The 22,913-nt window shown below is 45.1% G+C and overlaps 1 protein-coding gene across 1 annotated transcript; it reads right to left on the bottom strand.

Moving 5' to 3' along the window:
- Window positions 1-1,194: 1,194 nt before the first annotated feature.
- LOC137381472 (interleukin-18-like) lies at window positions 1,195-22,254 on the bottom strand. The gene is made up of 5 exons (XM_068054128.1): window positions 22,165-22,254; window positions 9,375-9,392; window positions 8,644-8,796; window positions 3,459-3,616; window positions 1,195-1,564 (listed from the first exon to the last, which is right to left on the bottom strand). The coding sequence occupies exons 1-5, from the start codon at window positions 22,178-22,180 to the stop codon at window positions 1,349-1,351; spliced, it is 561 nt and encodes a 186-aa protein (XP_067910229.1). The 5' UTR covers window positions 22,181-22,254; the 3' UTR covers window positions 1,195-1,348.
- Between the last annotated feature and the right edge of the window lie 659 nt (window positions 22,255-22,913).

Raw genomic sequence — 22,913 nt, 5'->3', positions numbered from 1 at the left:
CTTAACCCTGAACTTTGAACAGAAGATAGCATGTAACAGTGTTGTAGAATGCCTTAGTGTGAATGCTGTACTGTATATCATTGATGTCCCTCTTTTCCTTCTCCATACCATGAAAAATTTGATTTTGTTAAAACATTTGAGATGTACATTGCTAATAAAAGGCAACACAAAAAAGACACACAACTTCCTGTTCTGTGAATTGACAATGCAATATATTTTTTCCACATTGCCAAATGATAGTGTTGAATACATCTTTAAAAAGTAATAGTGTCACGTCTCCATCTCTCCCCAAACTGCACTAAAGCCAAGTTGAGTCAGGCTGCCTCCAAGTCTATCTCACAGCTGGCTATAGTGTAACTCCATTCCAAAACCTAGATTTTTGTATGGGAAGTTTCTAATATTACGAGAGAGCAGATACTGTTGCCTAGACTTGCCTGTCATTAAAACCTTACAACCAAGAAAGAGTAGCTTGGGTTCAGTGCACTTGACTGACAAGTCAGACTCTGGCTCAACTCTCATGTAGCAAGTGTCAGTTGACTATACTAAACAATTTTAAGACTGGCACACATTGCCTTCCTGTTACTAAAAGAACATAAGAAATAGGAGCAGGAGTAGGCCATTCAGCCCCTCAAGCCTCTCTGCCGTTCAGTAAAATCATGACCGATCTGATTGTGGCCTTAACTCCACTTTCCTGCCTGCTCCCCATAACACTTGACTCCTTTGTCCCTTGAAGATATTTATGCTGGGCTTTTTAGCTAGTCTAACTATCATAAAATGCTAATCTGAATCCATTTAGGCTTAGTTGACACTCCCAGTGCAGCACTGAGGGAGTGTCGGAGGTGGCGTATTTCAGATGAAACATTAAAACAAGGCCCTGGGAGAATCTAGAATTAGGGGGCACAGTTTAAAATTAACTGGTAATTTAAGACGGAGAGAGGAATTTCTTCTCTGAGGGTCGTTATTGTTTGGAATTCTCTTCCCAGCCTCCACTGCTTGCTGGGATCATTGAATATATTCAAGGCTGAGTTAGACAGATTTTTGATTGATAAGGAAGTCAAGTGTTGTGGGGAGCAGGCAGGAAGTGGAGTTAAGGCCACAATCAGATCAGTCATGATTTTACTGAACGGCAGAGCAGGCTTGAGGGGCTGAATGGCCTACTCCCGCTCCTATTTCTTATGTTCTTTTAGTAACAGAAAGGCAATGTGTGCTAGTACAAAAACTCTAGGCAAAACCACTGATCACTTGTCTGCAGGCCACAGGAATAATATTGCAAGTGGCTGAATCCCGAAGGTAAGCAGAATGTGATACTGGATGGAGACGTGGCACAGTGGTGTGAAGGGGAGGAAGCTTATGGTACATTATCCAAGGAGACAGCCATCATTTCATCATTGTTCTTTTCTGCTTTCTTCAAAGTGATGATGTGGAGCCTGTTCGTTTCCTCTGTGCACAAGAACCAACCACATGCCCATGCAGATTCAAATTTGGAATACATCCCATCAAAACACTGCTGATAAAAGATGATGTTCTTCATGTTCTCTGCTACATTTGTTGGAGCAATGCCTTCCTAAACACAACACAAACAATTTTTCTAGAATCATTGCTGATCGAAAATAATGGGCTAGATTTTGCTGGAGTGGGGCATCTTGTGACTTTTTTTTACATCCTTTAGCTCAAAAAAAAAAATCGTTGCATCATAACTTGCTGGAGATTGGACTGATAATGATACGGTGAGAACTGTGTAACCTCGGTGAATGATAGAACCAGCAGTCTATCCCCTTAACCAACAGTTTTAAGGATAGATAAAGAAACAGGAACAACAGAGAAGGAAATAGTGAATTAAAGTCAAAATATGTACAGAAAGAGAAATAGGGTTAGAAAGACAGGAAAAGATTTTTTCTTAAATTTGCTATTTTTACACCTCAATGATGAACGTACTATATGTAGGAACACTTTAATGCCCTTAACTTGCTGTCAGATTTGTACATTAATAACATGTATCATTGACACGCCGTTACTTTTCCAGTTAAGATCTGACCCATTAATAACCTTGGTGCAGTAAAGATGCTTTATGAGGACCTGGAGCTTATCAATTTCTATCTGTTGAAAGTATGCATCTGGCCAGACTGCAACATGTCTTTTTATAAAGGGAAAATCCTATTAAGCTACCACGTAGAGCTGTGCCATACGCAGCTATTTTAATATATTACTAGTTGATATAACGCAACAAGGAATCAAGTGCAGTCTATGGGATAACTGGACCAAGGCACGCCAATATAATTTAGTCCTCAATTTAAAGTCATCCAGTCTGCCCTTGTTTTATATTTCTATTATAAATTCCTACACCTACATTTATAATGGAAAGTACCAACATCAAACAGGTCACGCTGTATTTACACATTCCTGCCACAGGCAGTGCTGTGGTGCCTTCGGCGTGACAAGTTTACATAGCCAGTTCCATTATAATTTGGACAGAAAAATTTAGAATGGGAAAAGTTGACAGCAAATGGATGCAGGATTTTAATAAGGTAAGCAAATTTCCAATACAATTAAAAATACCTTAAAACCGCTGGCCCTTGTATTTGCATAGCACTGTATCATATCTTTGATAGTCCAATACCCTCTATCTAAGTTTTGAACATTTCAATTGACCTCCCACAACCCCCCCCGCCCCCAGTTTTTTGGGGAAGTGAGTTCCTGCCTTCCGCTACTCTTTGTGTGAGAAGTGCTTCCTGATTTCACTTCTAAACACAGATCAGGAAGGTCAATCATCCATCTTGGCTCATTCAAGAGGCTACAGTTCTGTTTATAATATGTAAATGTTTCTTAAACGATTACCTATTAAGCCCATTCCATGTGTTAGTCACTATGTTGGGGGGAGCGTGGGGTGTGGAAATCTGCTCACATCAGTCCCAAACTCAACTTTTACAGATATGAACCTCTCCTGTTCTCCTTGTTAGTTTGAAGTAACTCTGAATCATCCTTTTCCGCATCCATTATTGTTCATACTGACTGGTTGAATTTCCTGCTGTGTTTCAGGAGCAGACTACGGCACAGTGAGTTGCCAGGGCTCACATGGTGGATAAAAGCAAGTAAGCCATAGTTTGGAAAACTCTGCCTTCAGTGCTGAGGATAGTTGGGGAATATATTCAATCAACTCGCTCCTCCCATCCCCATAACCTCCTACAGCCCTCCGAAATCCCTATGCTCCTCCAATTTGGCCTCTTGCACAACCCCACTTCCTTCACCCCACCATTGAAGGCAGCGCCTTCAGTTGCCTAGACCCTAAACTCTGAAATTTGCTCCCTAAACCTCTCCACCTTCTCGCTTAAGACCTATCTGTTTGACCAAGCTTTTGTCCAAATATTTCCTCCTTTGTCTCTGTCAATTTTTGTCTCATTACCTTTGTGAAATACCTTTTACTGTGCTAAAAGCGTGATATAAATGCAAGTTGTATTTACCTTAAACTTCACGACTTTTCTGCTTCCTTCCTCAGTGCAGTACATGTGATAGTCTGATCCAGCAACTCGAATTTGGAACACCATTGGGATGCCATGTGGCGTTTGTTTGCCCAACTGCTTTTTGTAGAACACCAGATCAAAACTTGTGCTATCATTCCCTGTTGGTAGGTACGAGATATTAGTTATTTCCGGTCACTGTAAGATATAAAAGCTGTTTTATAATGTAAAATGCTCGATGATTGTGAATTTTCTGTCTTTTACAAAGTGCACATTTACAAAAGTGTTTTTCTTCTTTTCTAGAGTTTTCCAGGCTAGCCACAGTCCAATACTAACTTGCTTCCAGACCCCCATTAATGCAGCTCTGAAGTGTGCTGTGGTGAGATGCCCGAGCACAACTTGCTATGACGTTTAAGCTGTAAGAGTTTGTTGAATTACCAGTTCATAGAATTTGTGCAGGAGGCCATTTGGCCCATTGTGCCTGTGCCAGCTCTTTGTAAGAGCTATCCAATTAGTCCAATTCCCCTGCTCTTGCACCATAGCCCTGCAAATATTATCTTTTTAAGCATATGTTCAATTCCCCTTTGAAAGTTACTATTGAACCTACCTCAACCACCCTTTAAGACAGCGGGTTCCAGATCACAACAACTCTCTGTGTAAAAGAAAAAAAATTCCACGTTTTCCCTCTGATTCTTTTGCCAGTTACCTTAAATATGTTTCTTCTGGTGACTGACTCTTCTGTTCCTGGGAGCAGTCTCTCCCTATCAATTATATCAAAACTCCTCACAATTCTGGACACCTCTATTATTTCTCCACTTAACCTTCTCTGCTCACAGGCAAATAATCCCAGCTGCTTTAACTAAAGTTCCCTTAAACTGGTACCAATCTAGTAAATCTCCTCTGCACCCTCTCCAGGGCCTTCACTTTTGTGTGGCGTCCAGAGTTTGACATAATCCAAGTGACATCTAACCAGTTGTTTTGTTTAAATGGGAGTGAGAATGTAAGAGGCCGAACTGTAAATGGAAAGTACTTGCATCCGGTTTCCATTGTCTCACCAATTTCCCCCTCCCCATCTCTCCTGGTGGCATTGACTCTGCAGGCGCAGTTAGGGTTGCCAACCCTCCTGGATTGCACTGGAGTCTCCAGAAATGAAAGATCAATCTCCAGGACAATGTTATAAGCAACACCCAGGAGAAAAATCATGGGCGTTAAAAAAAAAAATTGTGTGTTTCATTTTCTTTGAACACTTTCTTTCGTTAGTTGTAAAAATATTGGAGATGGGGAAAATTGGCTGTTTGACTGTGGGTCAAGAATCATCCATTTGGGCAACAATGAACCTTTACACTTGGCGTGGGAAGATGACGTGATGTAACGTTGGATGTGTTGAGTGACCAATGGTAGGAGTGTGAGGGATGGGGTGAGCAAAGGCAAGAAATCATGTCATGAAACCTCCAGGAGTACATCTAACTAGAGTTGGCAACCCGAGCTCCACAGGCACCTGTTGCACTCCAGTCCCTCGCCCAAGTGACCATCCTTCGTGACCAATCTCTTAGTGAACAATGACAGGGCTATTTGGCAGAATCTGGGTATCGCAGCCTAGCCCAATTCTGTCCTTATGACAATGGGGAAATGGCTAGTTACCGATTAGGAATGGGGACCTTGGTCAATTGTCACCCACCATACCTAAGGTGGAGTTTAGCTAACTCAGTGCACACAATGTATTGTACTGAGACCTGCCTGGTGGCTTAGTACCTCTGGGCTGTACAGTTACTCGCTGAACCATCATGAGTTTTCTTCACTTTAAGCCAAGATTTGCTATCACATCACAACAACAACCTGCATGTGTATAGCACCTTGGAAATAGAAAAACATCCCAAGACACTTCACAGAAATGATAGCAGCCAACATTTGACACCAAGCCAAAGAGGGGGATATTAAAAGGGATAATTAAAAGCTTGATCAAACAGTTAGGTTTTAAGGAGCATTGTAAAAAGAGGTGAGAGGGGTAGGGAGATTCGGAGAGTGAATTTGAGACGAGTGAAGGAACAGCTGCCAATTGTGGGTTGAAGGGAGCTGAGAAAGCATAAGAGGCCAGAGTTGGAGGGTGGCGCAGTGGTTAGCACCGCAGCCTCACAGCTCCAGCGAACCGGGTTCGGTTCTGGGCACTACCTGTGTGGAGTTTGCAAGTTCTCCCTGTGACTGTGTGGGATTCCGCCGGGTGCTCCAGTTTCCTCCCACAACCAAAGACTTGCAGGTTGATAGGTAAATTGGCCATTGTAAATTGCCCCTAGTGTAGGTAGGTGGTAGGAGAATTGAGGGAAGATGGGGATGTGGTAGGGAATATGGGATTGATGTAGGATTAGTATAAATGGGTGGTTGATGGTCGGCACAGACTCGGTGGGCCGAAGGGCCTGTTTCAGTGCTGTAACTCTATGCAGAGTTCAATGGGTTTTAGGTCTGGAGGAGGTTATGGTGATAGGGAGGGGCAGGGCTGTGACAACAAATAGAAATAACAAAAATTCAGCACCCAGCCTATGAAAAAGAAATTTGGCTTCAAACAGGCCTGTAGAAACTCTCAGCACAAGCTCATTCAAACATTCAGGCATAGGATCCTAACCTTTCACTACAGAGTCTCTGAATTGGTAACACGCCTCCCTGGAGCTGCTTTTCAACAGATTTTACATCTTCACACTTGATGAATAACTTTGGACTTGAGGCAAACATTCTACACTGATCAGAGCGTGGATCAAACCTGGCACTGTGACCGTATAGAGCACAGAAGGCGGCCATTCAGCCCATCGTGTCTGTGTTCGCTCAATGCTGGAGCAATCGAAGTCAAATCTTACTGCTCTGTTTACTCCTTATAACTTCCTCTGACAAAGAGGGAATTACTTTTTCTAATTAAGTAACTCTCCCAGACCTGCTGAATATTTCCAGCACTTTCTATTTTTATCTTGCTTGCTGTATCTGTTTTACAGTAACTCGCATTATTGAGCAGAAGTGCAATGTTTTGAATAAGCGGTGCGGTTACTTATTGCTGAATAGTCACAAGGTGAATCCCTGAAAATGCAGAAGTATCCTGTGACAATGCTAGTTCTTTAAATTAGAGCTTCGCCGATATTAACAACACTTCTTGATAGTGTTTTCTCCTGGGGAGATTATTTTTACATTCCAAAGGCCAGACTGGATTTGAAGTTGCAGCATCAGTGTCAGAACTGATGTTGGGTGGGAGTGGCGGAGTTCAAAACGAGGGGACTTAAATATAAGATAATCACTAATAAATTCAATAGCAAGAAAATCATCTTTACCCAGAGAGTGATGAGAATGTGGAACTTGCTGCCATACCACATGGAGTAGCTGAGGCAAATGGTATAGATGAATTTAAGAGGAAGCTAGATAACTACATGAGGGAGAAAGGAATAGAAAGATTTGCCAGTGGGGTGAGATCAAGCAGAGTGGGAGGAAGTGGAGCACAAATACTGGCATACTGTTGGGCTGAATAGCCTGTTTCTGTGCTGTAAATACTTTGTAATTCTACGTGAAGAACAAGCCAGTAGACAGAAAACAAGTGGAGGGATGCAAGTTGGAGGGATGGAAGAATTCAATCATGCATTGATTAGATTTACGAACATTGTTTGAGAGCTTGCCTAGTAAGTAAAGCAATGCCCAGGATATTGCTGATTCATGCAGATGAGGAGGGCTTTGGCTCAATGCCTGTTAACCTGTAACCACTGAGGTTAGGACATGTTTAGTAAGGTAACAAAGCAACTCCTGATCACTAGGGAGTAGCCTCTGGCAGATGATGCATGTCTGTACGAAAGGTGAGGACTTGGACCAGGCTCCACTGTGAAGGCTTCCATGGTCAAATGTGGTCTCTCAGCACTCACTAGGCTTTGGGCTCGACAGCCCGGGATTTCCTGCCCCATAAAATGAATGCACAGGCCAGCAAGCTCAGGAGTGGAAAAAGCTAGCCCTATGAAGGATGGGCATTTGAGCGAGATGGCAAATGGCACCCATGGAACAGACAACACCAACAACTTGCATTCCTATAGCACCTTTAACATAGTAAAATGTCCCAAGGTGCTTCACAGGTGCGTAATCAGCTGAAAACTTGCACAGAGACAAATAAGGAGATATTAGGACAGGTGACAAAAGCTTGGTTTAAGAGGCAGGTTTTAAGGAGTGTCTTAAAGGAAGAGAGAGATGTTTTGGGAGGGGCCTTAGGTCCTAGACGGCTGAGCGCATGGTTGCCAATGGTGGAGCAATTAAAATCAGGGATATGCAAGAGCCCACAATTGAAGAAGCACAGATATCTTGCAGGACTGTGGGGCTGGAGGAGATTGCAAAGATAGGGAGGGGCGAGGCCATGGAGGGATTTGAAAATGAAGATAAGAATTGTAAAACTGTGGCTTCGCCAGCCTGGGAGCTAATATAGGTCAGTAAGCACAGGGTTGATGGATGAACAAGACTTGGTGCAAGTTAGGATACGAGCAACAGAGTTTTGGAAGAGCTCAAGTTTAAGGAGGGTGGTGGATAAGGAGGCCAGCCAGGAGTGCATCAGAATAGTTGCATCTGGAGGTAGCAAAAGCATGGATGGGGGTTTGAGCTAAGATGGTAGGGGAGACTGGCGATGTTATGGAGGTAGAGTAGGTGGTCTTGGTGACTGAGAGGACGTGGGTCACAAGTTCATCTGCGGGATAGTATCGGTGATGAGAAAACAGAGTTTGTGACGGGGACTAAAGGAGTTTCTTCTACCCAATATATGTCAAACGTGTATCAGTACATTCATAACAGAAAGGGGAAATGGGAGGATCCAAGGAAATATATGCAGTTGTGTAAATAATCACCTCATCAGTGAATGAACTCTGACAGATGCAAAGATGTGGTAAAAGAACTAGGAGGAAATGAGAACTTTTTTTAACACAACGGGTTGTTGTGATCTGGAATGCGTGCCTGAAAGGGTGGTGGAAATAAATTCAATAATAATTTTTAAAGAGGAATTGGGTAAATACTTGAAAAAGGAGAACTTTGCAGGGCTATGGGGAAAGACCAAGGGAGTGGAACTAATTGGAGAGCTCTTTCAAGATATTCGGCACAAACACAATGGCCCCAAAGGTGTCCTTCTGTGCTGGATATGATACAAATCCATATTCAACTGGCTTAAAAAATGTGAAGATAATATAGAAACCTGTCTTTGCTTCAGGAAATGTGCAATCCTCAAAGATTGGCACTGGTGCAGTCTTTCCATCGCTGTGTGCCATAAGTATCTCGCCATATATATTACGGATAATTCGCGCACAGTTTTTTCTGTCGTACTTTTTAAAACAATCAACTTCAAAGCCTATAGTTGGAAAAGACAAGTGTGAAATGTGGCATTAGTTAAGATCAGAAACAGTAGCCCATGAATATAACTGCATTAATATAAACAAGAAATGCTGGTATCACTCAGCAGGTCTGGCAGCATTTATTTAGAGATACAGCACTGAAACAGGCCCTTCGGCCCACCGAGCCTGTGCCGACCAACAACCACCCATTTATACTAACCCCACAATAATCCCATATGCCCTACCACCTACCTACACTAGGGGCAATTTGTAACAGCCAATTTACCTATCACCTGCAAGTCTTTTGGCGGTGGGAGGAAACCCACGCAGACACGGGGAGAACTTGCAAACTCCACACAGACAGAACCCATAATTGAACCTGGGTCCCTGGAGCTGTGAGGCTGCGGTGCTAACCACTGCGCCACTGTGCCGCCCAGGAGAAGAAGGGTCACTGACCCGAAACGTTAACTCTGCTTCTCTTTCCACAGATGCTGCCAGACCTGCTGAGTGATTCCAGCATTTCTTGTTTTTATTTCAGATTTCCAGCATCCGCAGTATTTTGCTTTTAATATAACTGCATTGATCAGTATCTTACCATTGATCCTCCTGGAGTCTTTGTGGGGAAGGAGGATTCAACATCAGCCACAAGATTGGATAAAGCAAAGGAAAACAAACAAAATCAGAGTTTTTGAATCATTTTGAGAAACACATTCCATCTGCCACCCCCAATCATAGAATGCTAGAATTTGCATTACCTTGCACAGTTGTTCTCGCATGTTCATAGCAAGGGTATTTTTGCTATTGAGATGTCTCATAAGGGAAGCAACAAAGTTAATCTTGAGTGTGGGAATTTATGTTAGGGAAGTTTAAGGAGTAGTTGAGATGAGTAGCACAGATGTATTTAAGGGAAAGCTAGATAAACTCATGAGAGAGAAAGAATTAGAAGGATATGTTGATGGAGTAGGTGTGGAGTTAAAACCAACATGGATCTATTGGGTTGAATAGCTTGTTCCTGGGCTGTAAATATTTAGACGTGTTTTCTCTGGAAAATCCCCCACTTAAAGTTTCCAAAGTTATGAAGATAAATGACAGTTGATCAAAACAAATTCTTCAATGTGGTGAAGGTTATCTCCCATGTCCTTACCCTGTGGAAATCAAGACTTCTTGCACTGATTTATTCTTTTTCAACTGTGGAAATCCTCATCTCCCTGAGTCTTCCCATCCTATTATCTTCAGGCTTTCAAAACCTAAGCTTGGAACTACTTACCAGCTGCTTCCTGATTGAACTCCTCTTCCCGACAACTTTTACCAACCTCGTTGGTGTCCTACACCAGTGTTTCTCAAACTGGGGTCCACAGAATCTTTCCTGGAGGTCCATGAATTAGTCGAGCAGTACACAAATGAGTGGCAGCTGGAGGCAGGTTGGGGGAATGCAGCCACCACATGTGCAGTGCAGAGTGGGCTGGCTGTCTCACCTCGGAGGTGAGCACTCATGGAGGGATGCTGAGAGCAGCATGAGGATTGTCAGGTTAACCGGCCGTCACTTAAGCTGGTGAAGGACGCCACGTGACTTGTTCAACAGAGGGAAGTTTCTAAATATTCATACTACTTAAAGAAAGGGTGCCAAAATACAAGTTCACACAGGTATTATGACTATTATATCATATTATAATTTAGATAGAGGGTGCTGTTAATGATTAATTATGTTGTTAAAGGTAAACAGCTGAAGGGCATTATTCAATTAGGGATTTGAAGTGACTATAAAGAGAGCCTGCTGGACACAGAATGGTTGGTGAACAGAAGACAGAGATGTGTATTGCTGTGGATAAACTGACTATCTGCAGGAGTGTGGAATACCACACCTCAGCACCTACAGGCAGTGGTCGCGATGGTGGTCCCACGGGCCATCGATCTGGTCGGGTGGTAATGATTGCCGTTCCTCCGGCCTGGGTATTCTGCTGCGGGGAGGTAACTTCACCATCTCCGAAGTTAAGGAGGTGGTGGGCGGTCGCCTCCTCGTAGCAGACGTGATGTACAACAATCCTCCGCTCCGGTTGATCAACGTGTATGCCCCGGTACAACGCAGCGAGCGGCTGACCGTCTTCCAGCAGCTCCCACTGCTGCTGGCGACGTCCAGGCCGGTCATCCTAGGCAGTGACTTCAACTGCATCATCGATGCGGCTGGACGATCCGGCAGTGACGACAACAAACTGGATGCTACGTCCAGATTCCTAATGGAAACAGTTAAAGATGCCAAACTGCACGACGTCTTCAGCAAACCTGCAGACGGTGCGCAGCGCAGATACACATGGTCAAGATCAGACGGGTCTGCCCGTTCCAGGATTGACTTCCTGTTTGTGTCCCGTGCTGTCACGGTCGGATCCACCGACGTCAAGCCGGTGTTCTTCTCCGACCACTGCCTCTTACTGGCCGACTGTCACTTACAGGACGACCAACGGGTTGGCAGAGGGACGTGGAAGCTCAATGCTACACTGCTGACCCCAGAGAACGTTGAGGAACTCAAAAGGGATTACAAAGGTTGGAGGACCGTGAAACCCCTCTTTGAGTCTCCAGTTCACTGGTGGGAAGCGATCAAGGAGAACATCAAGAGGTTCTTCATCCACAAAGGTGTGCAGAGGGCGAGAGAGAGACAGAGGGAAATGTCCCGACTCCAGAAAATTATGCAAAATCTACTCCGGTTGCAATCAATGGGGGTCGAGGTCAAGGAGGACCTCCAAGAGGTGAAGAGCCAGCAGGCCTCGCTCTTTGCCGAGGAGGCCTCCAAGATCATCTTCCGGTCCAGAGTCCGCTCCATCGAGCAGGATGAGATGTGCTCGCGTTACTTCTTCCAAAAGGTACACAGAGAGAGCTCTGTTATCAGCAGCCTGAAGGAAGAAGATGGCTCGGTAACGCCTTCGCAGTCCAACATACTAAGGATCAGCAAATCCTTTTATGCTGGGCTGTATGACGTGAAGCCCACAGACAGCAGAGCCTCCCAGTCCTTCCTGTCATCTATCACAGTGGTCTTAGATGACAGCATAAGGGAGAGACTGGACAAGCCGTTAACTCTGGACGAGCTGACAAAGGCCGTCGAGTCCTTCGAGACGAGTAAAACTCCCGGGAGCGACGGCTTACCGGTCGAGTTGTACTCGGCCCTGTGGGACTGGGTCGGCCCGGACCTGCTGGAAGTATACGAGAGTATGCTCCTGGCCGGCAGCATGGCAGAATCCATGAGGAAAGGCATCATCACCCTCATTTACAAGCGGAAGGGGGAGAGGGTAGAAATCAGAAATTGGCGGCCCATCTCACTGCTTAATGTTGACTACAAGATTCTGTCCAAAGTCATAGCCAGTCGAGTCAAGTCTGCTCTGGAGTTGGTGATTCACCCCGATCAGACCTGTACTGTACCCGGCAGGAAGATCTCTGATAGTCTCGCGCTACTCAGGGATACGATCGCCTACGTACGGGACAGGAGGGTGGACACCTGCCTCATCAGCCTGGACCAGGAGAAGGCTTTTGACAGGATATCGCACACCTACATGATGGACGTGCTTTCCAAAATGGGGTTTGGGGAGGGAATCTGCAATTGGATCAAACTGCTCTACACAAACATCAGTAGCGCAGTCTCAATCAACGGGTGGGAATCGGAAAGTTTCCCGATCAAATCTGGAGTCAGACAGGGCTGTCCTCTCTCCCCGGTCTTGTTTGTTTGCTGTATTGAACCCTTTGCTGAGTCTATTAGGAAGGATGCAAGCATAAGAGGGGTGACAATCCCAGGCAGCGGAGGCACTCAGGTTAAAACCTCCCTGTACATGGATGACGTCGCCGTCTTCTGCTTGGATCCGCAGTCCGTGCGCAGACTGATGAGCATCTGCGACCAGTTCGAACTGGCCTCGGGAGCCAAAGTTAACCACGGCAAGAGCGAGGCTATGCTCTTTGGGAACTGGGCTGACCGATCCTTTGTCCCCTTCACCGTCAGGTCAGATTACCTGAAGGTGCTGGGGATATGGTTCGGAAGGGCCGGGGCGTGCACCAAAACCTGGGAGGAGCGAGTAGCCAAGGTTCAACATAAGCTGAGCATGTGGGAGCAGCAATCTCTCTCCATTGTGGGTAAGAACCTGGTCATCAGGTGCGAGGCTCTCACGTTGTTGCTGTACGTGGCGCAGGTCTGGCCCAAACCCCACTCCTGCGCTGTGGCGGTCACCCAAGCCATTTTCCGCTTCATCTGGGGATCTAAAATGTCCGGAGGGACACGATGTTCAAATCTCTGGACAAGGGCGGGAAAAATGTACCCAACCCTCATCCTGATGACCACCTTCGTGTGCGGCTGCATCAAGCTGTGTGTAGACCTCCAGTACGCAAACTCCAAGTGTCACTACGTGCTGAGGTTCTATCTGTCCCCGGTGTTGTGAAGGATGGGCTTGGCCACATTGCCGCGGAACGCTCCATGCAGTTGGGCCGTGCCGTACCACCTATCCTTCGTGGAGCAGTTTCTGCGGGAAAACACCTTTGACCACCGGTCCATCAGGCAGTGGTCTGCACGGAATGTCCTCAAGGGCCTACGGGAAAAGAAGACAGTGGATGCTGTCCGATGGTTCCCCGAGCAGACCGTCAAAGTCATTTGGCGGAATGCCTCATCACCAGAACTTTCAAACAAGCACCAAGACGTAGCTTGGCTGGTGGTGAGAAGGGCCCTCCCCGTCAGATCCTTCATGCACACCCGAAGTCTCGCCCCCTCCGCACAGTGCCCCCGCGTTGGCTGTGGTGGGGAAGAGACGGTCGCCCACCTCCTCCTGGAATGTACCTTTGCAAAGCAGGTGTGGAAAGAGATGCAGTGGTTTTTGGCGAGGTTCATCCCAAGCAGCTCTGTAACACAGGAGTCTGTGCTCTACGGGCTGTTCCCAGGGACGCACACCGAGATAAACATCAACTGCTGCTGGAGGACTATCAATTCAGTGAAAGACACCCTTTGGTCTGCCCGAAACTTGCTGGTCTTCCAGTGCAAAGAGTTGTCCACGACCGAATGTTGCAGACTGGCACATTCCAAGGTCCAGGACTACGTGCTGAGGGATGCACTAAAGCTTGGGGCAGCCGCAGCAAAGGCTCAATGGGGAAAGACCACAGTGTAAGGTCCCCCCACCAAGCTGAACTGAGGGGCTGGATCCATGGGAAACCCCTCGAACTGTATCGTTGATATTTTCATTTGCTGTAAATGTGAAACTGTAATTGGCATGACAATAGTGAAATGGAAGGCTTGTGAAGAAACTCATGATAGTATAGAAGAAAACTGATCTCCCTTGCAATGTTTGTATTTTTGGTGCTGTTTGAAACTGTTTGGCAATGTAATTTTTGCAGATTTTTATGAATAAAGTATATTTTGGAAATAAAAAAAAATAAAAAAATAAAAATAAACTGACTATCAGGAAAAGGATCTGCGTTTAGTTTCATTCTTCACTGTCTCGGATCCATTTAGCATGGTAGCAGAGGATGGTTGCCTAAGGGTCAAGATGGGAAACTAAGAACTTTTAAGAAGACTGGCTGAAACCAAGTGTAAAGTGTCAGGGTGTGATTTTTCACTGACGTTCTCTGAAACTGAACCTTACGGCCAATGGTAAAATGAAATGGATGTGTGAACGCGGGTTACATCCATATTGAACAGAAAACAAGGTATGGTCTTGGCACTGTCATCTCCTTACTAAAGCAAGATCAAGTGCTAAGTAGTTTGTGAGCCAGAGACCCTTCAATTGGCCACTGAGGAAGGTTTGGAGCTTCTATTAAGTGTTATGGATAAAATTTGTAAGAAAGATGATCTAGTAAATGCATGCCAGGCATGGTCAGACTTTGATAAATTTAGAAAGTCAGACAATCATTCCATAGAGGAATATGTTATGGAACTTAACACAGTGTAACAGGCTGCAGAAATTCTATTTGGAAATTTCTTGTTCAGTGCTTGCTTTCAAATTGTTGGATTGTGCTAAAGTGTCGCACATGGAAAGGCTCCTGGCCTTAACTGGAGTGAGATTCTCCGAGACGAGCTTTTGGATCAGGTGCCTGATGCTTTTAAAAAATAAATTCCTGGGAAAGCAGTCATTTCCAGCAGCCTTCATGGCACCAATGGGACATTTGGCAGTGTCACAGAGAATGGAGGACTCAATGGTCGCGGCATTTCGAGATCATTTGGACATGGGGCAAAGGCATCAATGCAGCAGAAGAATCGCAGACAAAAGAAATGAGGATGGAGATGATTTTGGCAGATCTGGCAGTGGACAGGAATGGAGGGGCAATAACAGACGAATGAACCCCAGGAATGCCTGGGAATTATTAACAAGTGTTTCAGATGTGATTCCGAATATCATAATGTGGTAAACGGTCCAAAACGGAACAACAGGATTTTTGGGGCGATGCATGACATGGAAGGTTCAGAAGTGGAAGATGATGATATTGATCAGTCTGAGGCAATTTTACTGATCACAAGAAGCTTCAGTTTGGTAATGAGTCTGCTAGTCATGGATTCATTTAATTGCGCCATGTTGAACAGTGGTTGCACATCCACAGTGTGTGGAACGGATTGGTTATAATGTTATTTAGATTCACTAAGGAGTAGGGATCGAAGTACGGTCTGGGAGTATGAAAGTTCTACGTGTTTCAGGTTCAGGGATGACGACACATTAAAGTCACTGAAAAGGGTGGTGATTCCATACAAAATAGCTGGTGTAAGCCACTTCATTTGTACAGATGTGGTATCTAATGAGATACCCTTGATGCTGAGTAAGCCTCCCATTGAAAAAGGCACAAATTGAATTGGACAGGGAACATGATAAAGCAATTTTCTTTGGAAAGTCAGTAAGTTTGTTATTTACCCAATCAGGACATTTATGGCATCCCTTTAATAGAAGCTGGCATCTCTAATTAGAATATTAAAGAGATGTTAATGGCATCAGGTGATAGGAGTTTGAGAGACAAAAAGCAAATTGTCTTAAAGTTGCATCGACAATTTGCTCATCCCTCTTGTCACAGATTAAGAATCCTACTAAAAGATGCAGGGGTGATTGATGATGAGCACACAAAGCTTATTGAACAGATTAGTGCAAAATGTGACATATGCAAAAAGTATCAGAGGATGCCATCATGGCCTATTGTAAGTCTTCCATTAGCAAAAGACCAAGGCCAGAATTTTACCCTCAGTGGACGAGAGCCGGCCACAGACCGAACAGTTGGTGGCGAACCCGCATCCATCTCGCCTGGGGATTCGTCCCGTATTTTGCGGGTCCCCAGGCTTCAGTTGGTGTGAGGCGGGACTTCCACCCGCTTGAGGTAGGAAGTCCCGCCTAATAGAGCTGCTGGCCAATCAGCGAGCCGGCAGCTCTTAGTTCAAGCAGTGCCACCTTAAGCGGTGGCCACTGCTGGGACTGCAGCCTAGCATGAATAGAAGACGCCTGGGAGCCGGGAAGGAAGGTAAGTTTTGGTTGCCTCGCTGGGGGTAATTGGTCAGGCCCCCACCAGTCGGGTGGTTGATTTGGGGGAAGGGGGGGTGTGTTGGGTCTTGGAGGTGGTTGGGGAAGCGGGAGCTGCCCTCCATCGGGCACAGGGTGTTTGACCATGAGGGCCACCCCGTGACGCTCGGAAGCTGCCTGCTTTCGTTAGGTGGCTTTTCCTGGCTTCAGGATGCCCGCTTGTCACACGTAAATACCGTGTGGAGGCGGACAAAGGCCCTTAAGAGGCTGTTAAGTGGCCACTTAAGGGCCTTGATTGGCCTGGGGCGGGCGGGCCATTTTTCACCGCTGCCACCCTGCATAAAGTGGCGGAGGAGACGAGAGTGGGTTGGGAAGGTCTCCCGGTGCCTCCCGCTCCATTTTACGCCACCCCCACCACCAACCCACTCGTCTGGGTGGCGTAAAATTCCGGCCCAAGTCGTAGCAATGGATAAGGATATGGATAAGGTGTGGGACAAGGACAGAAACATTTTCATTTTGCATTTCATAGACATGGCAACAAGATTCAGTCTTTCTACAGTAATACACGGTAAAGATAAAAGAGTAATTGCAGATAAAGTCATGGAAAATTGGATAGAGACTGGACTGGGAGCACTGGCTAAATTCCTGATTGACAATGGGGGAGAATTTGCTAATGACAAGTTTCGAAACGTGTGAAAATATGAACATTCTAGTGATGAAGATTGCAGCTGAAAGTCCTTTCAGGAATGGACTTTGTGAAAGAAATCACACAGTGATTGATGAGATGCTCCATAAGATCTTAGCCGACAAACCAAACTGCAAGCTAACATCTGCCCTGGCGTGTGCAGTCCATGTGAAGAATTCGCTCCAAATGCTTGGGGGCTATAGTCTATATCAGTTGTTCTTTGGGAGGAATCCCAAAATACCTCCTATGCTGTGTGATCAGCCCCCGGTCTTAGGAAGGTCTTCAATTAGTTCCACCTTCTCTGAGCACTTGAATGTCCGACATGAAAGGCAAATGTCTCAGTTAAAATTTTGCGAGCCTTACGGCATCCCATAAGACTGCCAGAGATAAACTTTTATCCGGGGGATTTAGTATACAACATATACAATTTGGACTAACCATCAGCCTCAAGAAAACGAACATCATGGGACAGGACGTCAGAAATGCTCCATCAATCAATATTGGCGACCACGCTCTGGAAGTGGTTCAAGAGTTCACCTACTTAGGCTCAACTATCACCAGTAACCTGTCTCTTGATGCAGAAATCAACGAGCGCATGGGAAAGGTATCCGCTGCTATGTCCAGACTGGCCAAGAGAGTGTGGGAAAATGGCACACTGACACGGAACACAAAAGTCTGAGTGTTTCAAGTCTGTGTCCTCAGTACCTTGTTCTATGGCAGCGAGGCCTGGACAACGTATGTCAGCCAAGAGCGACGTCTCAATTCATTCTGTCTTCGCTGCCTCCGGAGGATCCTTGGCATCAGGTGGCACGACCGTATCTCCAACATAGAAGTCCTCGAGGCGGCCAACATCCCCAGCATATACATCCTACTGAGCCAGCGGCGCTTGAGATGGCTTGGCCATGTGAGCCGCACGTAAGATGGCAGGATCCCCAAGGACACATTGTAGAGTGAGCTCGTCACTGGTATCAGACCCACTGGCCGTCCATGTCTCCACTTTAAAGACATCTCCAAATGTGACATGACGTCCTGTGACATTGATCACAAGTCGTGTGAGTCAGTTGCCAGTGATCGCCAGAGTTGGTGGGCAGCTATAAAGGCGGGGCTACAGTGTGGCGATTCGAAGAGACTTAGCAGTTGGCAGGAAAAAAGACAGAAGCGTGAGGGGAGAGCCAACTGTGTAACAGCCCCGACAACCAATTTTATCTGCAGCACCTGTGGAAGAGTCTGTCACTCTAGAATTGGCCTTTATTGCCACTCCAGGTGCTGCTTCACAAACCACTGACCACCTCCAGGCGCTTACCCATTGTCTCCCGAGACAAGGAGGCCAAAGAAGAAGTATACAATAAAAGAGAGGATCAAAAAGAATGGAAAGGTCTGGGAAAAGTGATAGTCTGTGATGGGAAGATTGTGATTCTCCAGCATGGTAGTCAACTGTTAGGGTCCATTCATCCAGTTTAATATGGATTGATTGTAAACTTGCAGAATCTAAACCATTAGTAGAAGGTGATGAGGCACCCTGTACCTCACATACTCATATATTTGACAGTTATGAGGAACAGACTACGGTAGGTAAGGTGCTGGATGACAATAGATAAAGCGATACTGGTGCACAGGATAGAGCTATTTTACCCAAAGGACAACTGCCAAAAGTCGGTATTAGGGTAACGTACATACCAGAAGGGTCCACTGAATGGAGGGATGTGACCATTTTTGGGAGAGTAGGGAAAGCCACCGGTAAATTCAAACATCGGCTAAATGTCCAAGATGGTGGACAAGAGGTAAGATCTAAGGGTCACTGACCCGAAACGTTAACTCTGCTTCTCTTTCCACAGATGCTGCCAGACCTGCTGAGTGAATCCAGCATTTCTTGTTTTTGTTTAAGATCTAAAGACTGGCAAAATGAGGTGTATCAGTGGAAAGCAAGAAAATGCAGTGGGAGTCCCCATGGTCCCCGGAAGTGACTACGGCACTAGGAAACGATCATGTACTGGTGACAGAACCTCTGATCATGGGAGGGAGAGATCCTGTAGCAGTCGTCCAGAAAGAGATAAGAAGGCCCTTCGGCCCATCGTGTCTGTGCCGGCCATCAAGCAACTAACTAATCCCATTTTCCAGCACTTGGCCCGTAGCCTTGTATGCTATGGCATTTCAAATGCTCATCTAAATTCAGGGTTCCTGTCTCTACCACCTCTTCAGGCAGTGCATTCCAGATTCCAACCACCCTCTGGGTGTAGAATTTTTTCCTCAAATCCCCTCTAAAATGTAGGTCCATTGATGTAAAAGCCACATTTTTGCAGGGTGAAAAATTTCAGAGCAGTATTTTTGACACCTAAAGAAGTGAGTGATGTAGAAAGGAAGTTGTGGAAATTAAACAAATGTATTTATGGATTGAATAATGCATTGAGAATCTTGCTGAAAGTAGGCTGTATTCAGCTGAAAGCAGATCCAGCTATGTTCTACTGGTATCACAAAGAGACACTTGGAGACATCTTTATGATGCATGCTGATGGCTTTTCATGGGGAGGTTCTGTGGAATTTGAGCAATTAGTTTATCTATAACAGAAAGGGGAGTTTAAGATTGGAAGTCAGGCTTCGGGGATTTTAAATACATAGGATTAGACATTGATCAGAATAAGTCAAGAATAACCCTGAATCAACAATCATATCTGGAAAGTGTTAAGCGAGTCCCCATAAATCAGACCAGGTGGTGACAGAAAGATGATCTTGCGTCCAAAGAAGTAACTGAGCAGCTAAGAAGCCCGATTGGCCAGTTAAACTGGTTATGTACTCGGTCAAAGCCTGATGCCAATAATGACGTATTGGAACTTAGTACTATGGTGAAACATTCTACAATTGAGGAAGTTTTGAGGGAAAATCAAACATCAAACAACTAAATTCAAAGAAATGCATACTCAAGTTTCCAGCATTGGGTGATCTGAAAGACATGACGTCATTTTTAGTGACGCTTGTCATGTCAATCTTCCATATAGATACTTGAATACAGCTGGGTTTATCATATTCTCAGTGGGAAAAAATGGAAAGTGTTGTCCCTTGGCTTGGGAAACCAAGAAAATAAAGAGTTGTTAAAGCATTCTAGCTGCAGAAGCACTAGCGTTAGTAGAAGCAATGGATATGGGATTTTACTTATCTAACATTTTGAAAGAAATCCTATACAAGGGGCATTCTAAGAAAGGTTTGCCCATTGAATGTTATGTGGGTAACTGTTCAATTTAGGATAATGCTCATTTGACGAAGAGCATCACTGAGAAAAGATGAAGGATTGACCTTGCCAGTATAAAAGACATTTTTTTTATTATTCGTGTAGAAATTGTTGGAGATCCCAGAAGAGGGACACCTTGGAATATGAGTTGTCCAAAATATGGAAAATCATTTTTTCTCTCTTTTGCTTTGAAATTGTTTAAGCTTCTTTTAAAGAAAGGGAAATCTGTTAATGGTTAATTATGTTAAAGGTAAACAGTGGAAGGGCACTGTTCAATTAAGGATTTGAAGTGACTATAAAGAGAGCCTGCTGGACACAATGTGGTTGATGAACAGAAGACAGAGATGAGTATTGCTGCATTCTGTGAATAAACTATCAGGAAAAGGATCTGCGTTTAGTTTCATTCTTCACCATTTAACAGGTGCATGATTATGAATCCATTTTAAAAGAGATCCATCAACCAAAAAAGTCTGAGATCCATTGTCCTACACTATTGGGCCTTGGCCGTTCACCTGGGATTCTTAACCTAAAAGCAATTCCACCAGGGCCACTCAGCTCCTGACCTCATTACAGCTTTGGTCCAAACATGGACAAAAGAGCTGAATTCAAGAGGCAAGGTGGGAGTGACTGCCCTTGACATAAAGGCAGCATTTGACCAAGTATGGCATCAGGGAGCCCTAGCAAAACTGGAGTCAATTGGAATCAGGGGAAAAACTCTCCGCTGGTTGGAGTCATACCTAGCACAAAGGAAGATGGTTGTGGTTGTTGGAGGTCAATCATCTCAGTCCCAGGACATTGCTGCAGGAGTTTCTCAGGGTAATGTCCTAGGCCCAACCATCTTCAGCTACTTCCTCAATGGCCTTCACTCCATCAAAGGTCAAAAATGGGGATGTTCACTGATGATTGCACAATGTTCAGCACCAGTCATGACTGCTCAGATACTGAAGCAGTCCATGTAAAAATGTAGCAAGTCCTGGACAACACCAGGCTAGGGCTGATAAGTGGCAAGTAACATTTGCACCACACAAGTGCCAGGCAATGACCATCTCCAACGAGAGACAATCTAACCATCTCCCTTTGACATTCAATGGCATTACCATCGCTGAATCCCCCACTATCAACATCCTGGGGGGTTACCATTGACCAGAAACTGAACTGGAGTAGCCATATAAATACTGTGGCTACAAGAGCAGGTCAGAGGCTAGGAATCCTGCAGCGCGTAACTCACCGCCTGTCTCTCCAATGCTTGTCCACCATCTACAAAGCACAGTCAGGAGTGTGATGGAATATTCTCCACATGCCTGGATGGGTGCGGCTCCAACAACACTCAAGAAGCTTGACACCATCCAGGACAAAGCAGCCGCTTGATCGGCACCCCATCCACCACCTTCAACATGAACTCCCTTCCCCACTGCACACAGTGGCTGAAGTGTGTACCATCTATAAGATGCACTGCAGCAACTTATTGAGGCTCCTTCGACAGCACCTTCCAAACTTGTGACCTCTACCGCCTGGAAGGACAAGGGCAGCAGATGCATGGGAACACCACCACTTGCAAGTTCCCCTCATAGCCACACACCATCCTGACTTGGAACTATATCGCCGTTCCTTTACTGTCACTGGGTCAAAATCCTGGAGCTCCCTTCCTAACAGCACTGTGGGTGTACCTACCCCACATGGACTGCAGCGGTTCAAGAAAGCAGGTCACCACCACCTTCACATGGGCAATTAGGGATGGGCAATAAATGCTGGACCTGCCAAAAGGAAAGAAGCCTGTCACTGAGAGTGAAAGAGAAAAGGAACAGACTTCTCTCTAGCTCAGACAGAGGAGAATTAATTTTATACATTTAATTTAATACACATACCACTTCCATAACACTGGATGGAGAGCACCCTCCATAACCCAGTGTTTCTCTGCTCTGCTTGAAAATAACTGCAGTTGTACACGTACAGTCCTCAACATTCTCCAGCACTACTAACTTCAGTTTAAAAAAGTCACTTTGTTTTTTTTTTGCTAACTCACCATTTGAGGTCATCATGAAGACCCTCCTCAGTGTCTCTATTTTGAAGTTGCCTCCCCGGAGTCAAGCTCTCAAGTTAACAACTGATTCTGAAAGATTTATGTCCCATTACTGAGGAGCTCTGCTGTTCTGAGACATACATTACGTCACTGTTTTTTTTTCAGTTCTCGTTTTCTCAGCTTTATTTTGAATAAAGATTTTAAAAAAAAATTATTTGTGAAAGAAACTTGATTCATAGTTGCGAAGGTCATAGGAGAATAACCACATGTTGGAATCAATATCAGCACTGGAAATATTCAATCTTAGCCAAACAACCATGAGTTCCTGCTGGGATGCTTAAGGTGCAATTTTGGCCCTTAGTAAATGCGCCCTGATCTAGCAACACACAAGCTGGCCTTGGGTGCCCAATGGGGAAAAGTGCTCTAATCACCAGCACTTCCACCCTTCAACCTGACAAATAAAACACAGAAATCGATGAGGAGTTAATTTTGTGAAATTTACACTTCCTCATGGAACCTTAGGGTCATAGTCATAGAGTTATACAGCACAGAAACAGTTCCTTCAGCCCATCGTATCCGTGCCGGCCATCAAGCACCTATCTATTCCAATCCCATCCCTTGCTAGACATGAACAGTGGGTTTCAGAAATAAATAATGGAACAGCCAAGGAGTCATGGTGGGAGAGTTAGGAGAGGGTACCCAAACGCTTGGACGAAAAGGTGTGTTTTGATCAGGTTTTTAAAGGAGGAGTG

The sequence above is a fragment of the Heterodontus francisci genome, chromosome 22 (genome assembly GCF_036365525.1).
Source record: "Heterodontus francisci isolate sHetFra1 chromosome 22, sHetFra1.hap1, whole genome shotgun sequence".
Classification (NCBI taxonomy): Eukaryota; Metazoa; Chordata; class Chondrichthyes; order Heterodontiformes; family Heterodontidae; genus Heterodontus; species Heterodontus francisci.
The sequence above is the reverse complement of the archived record's forward strand: the minus strand, read 5'-3'. Positions and strand labels throughout refer to the sequence as shown.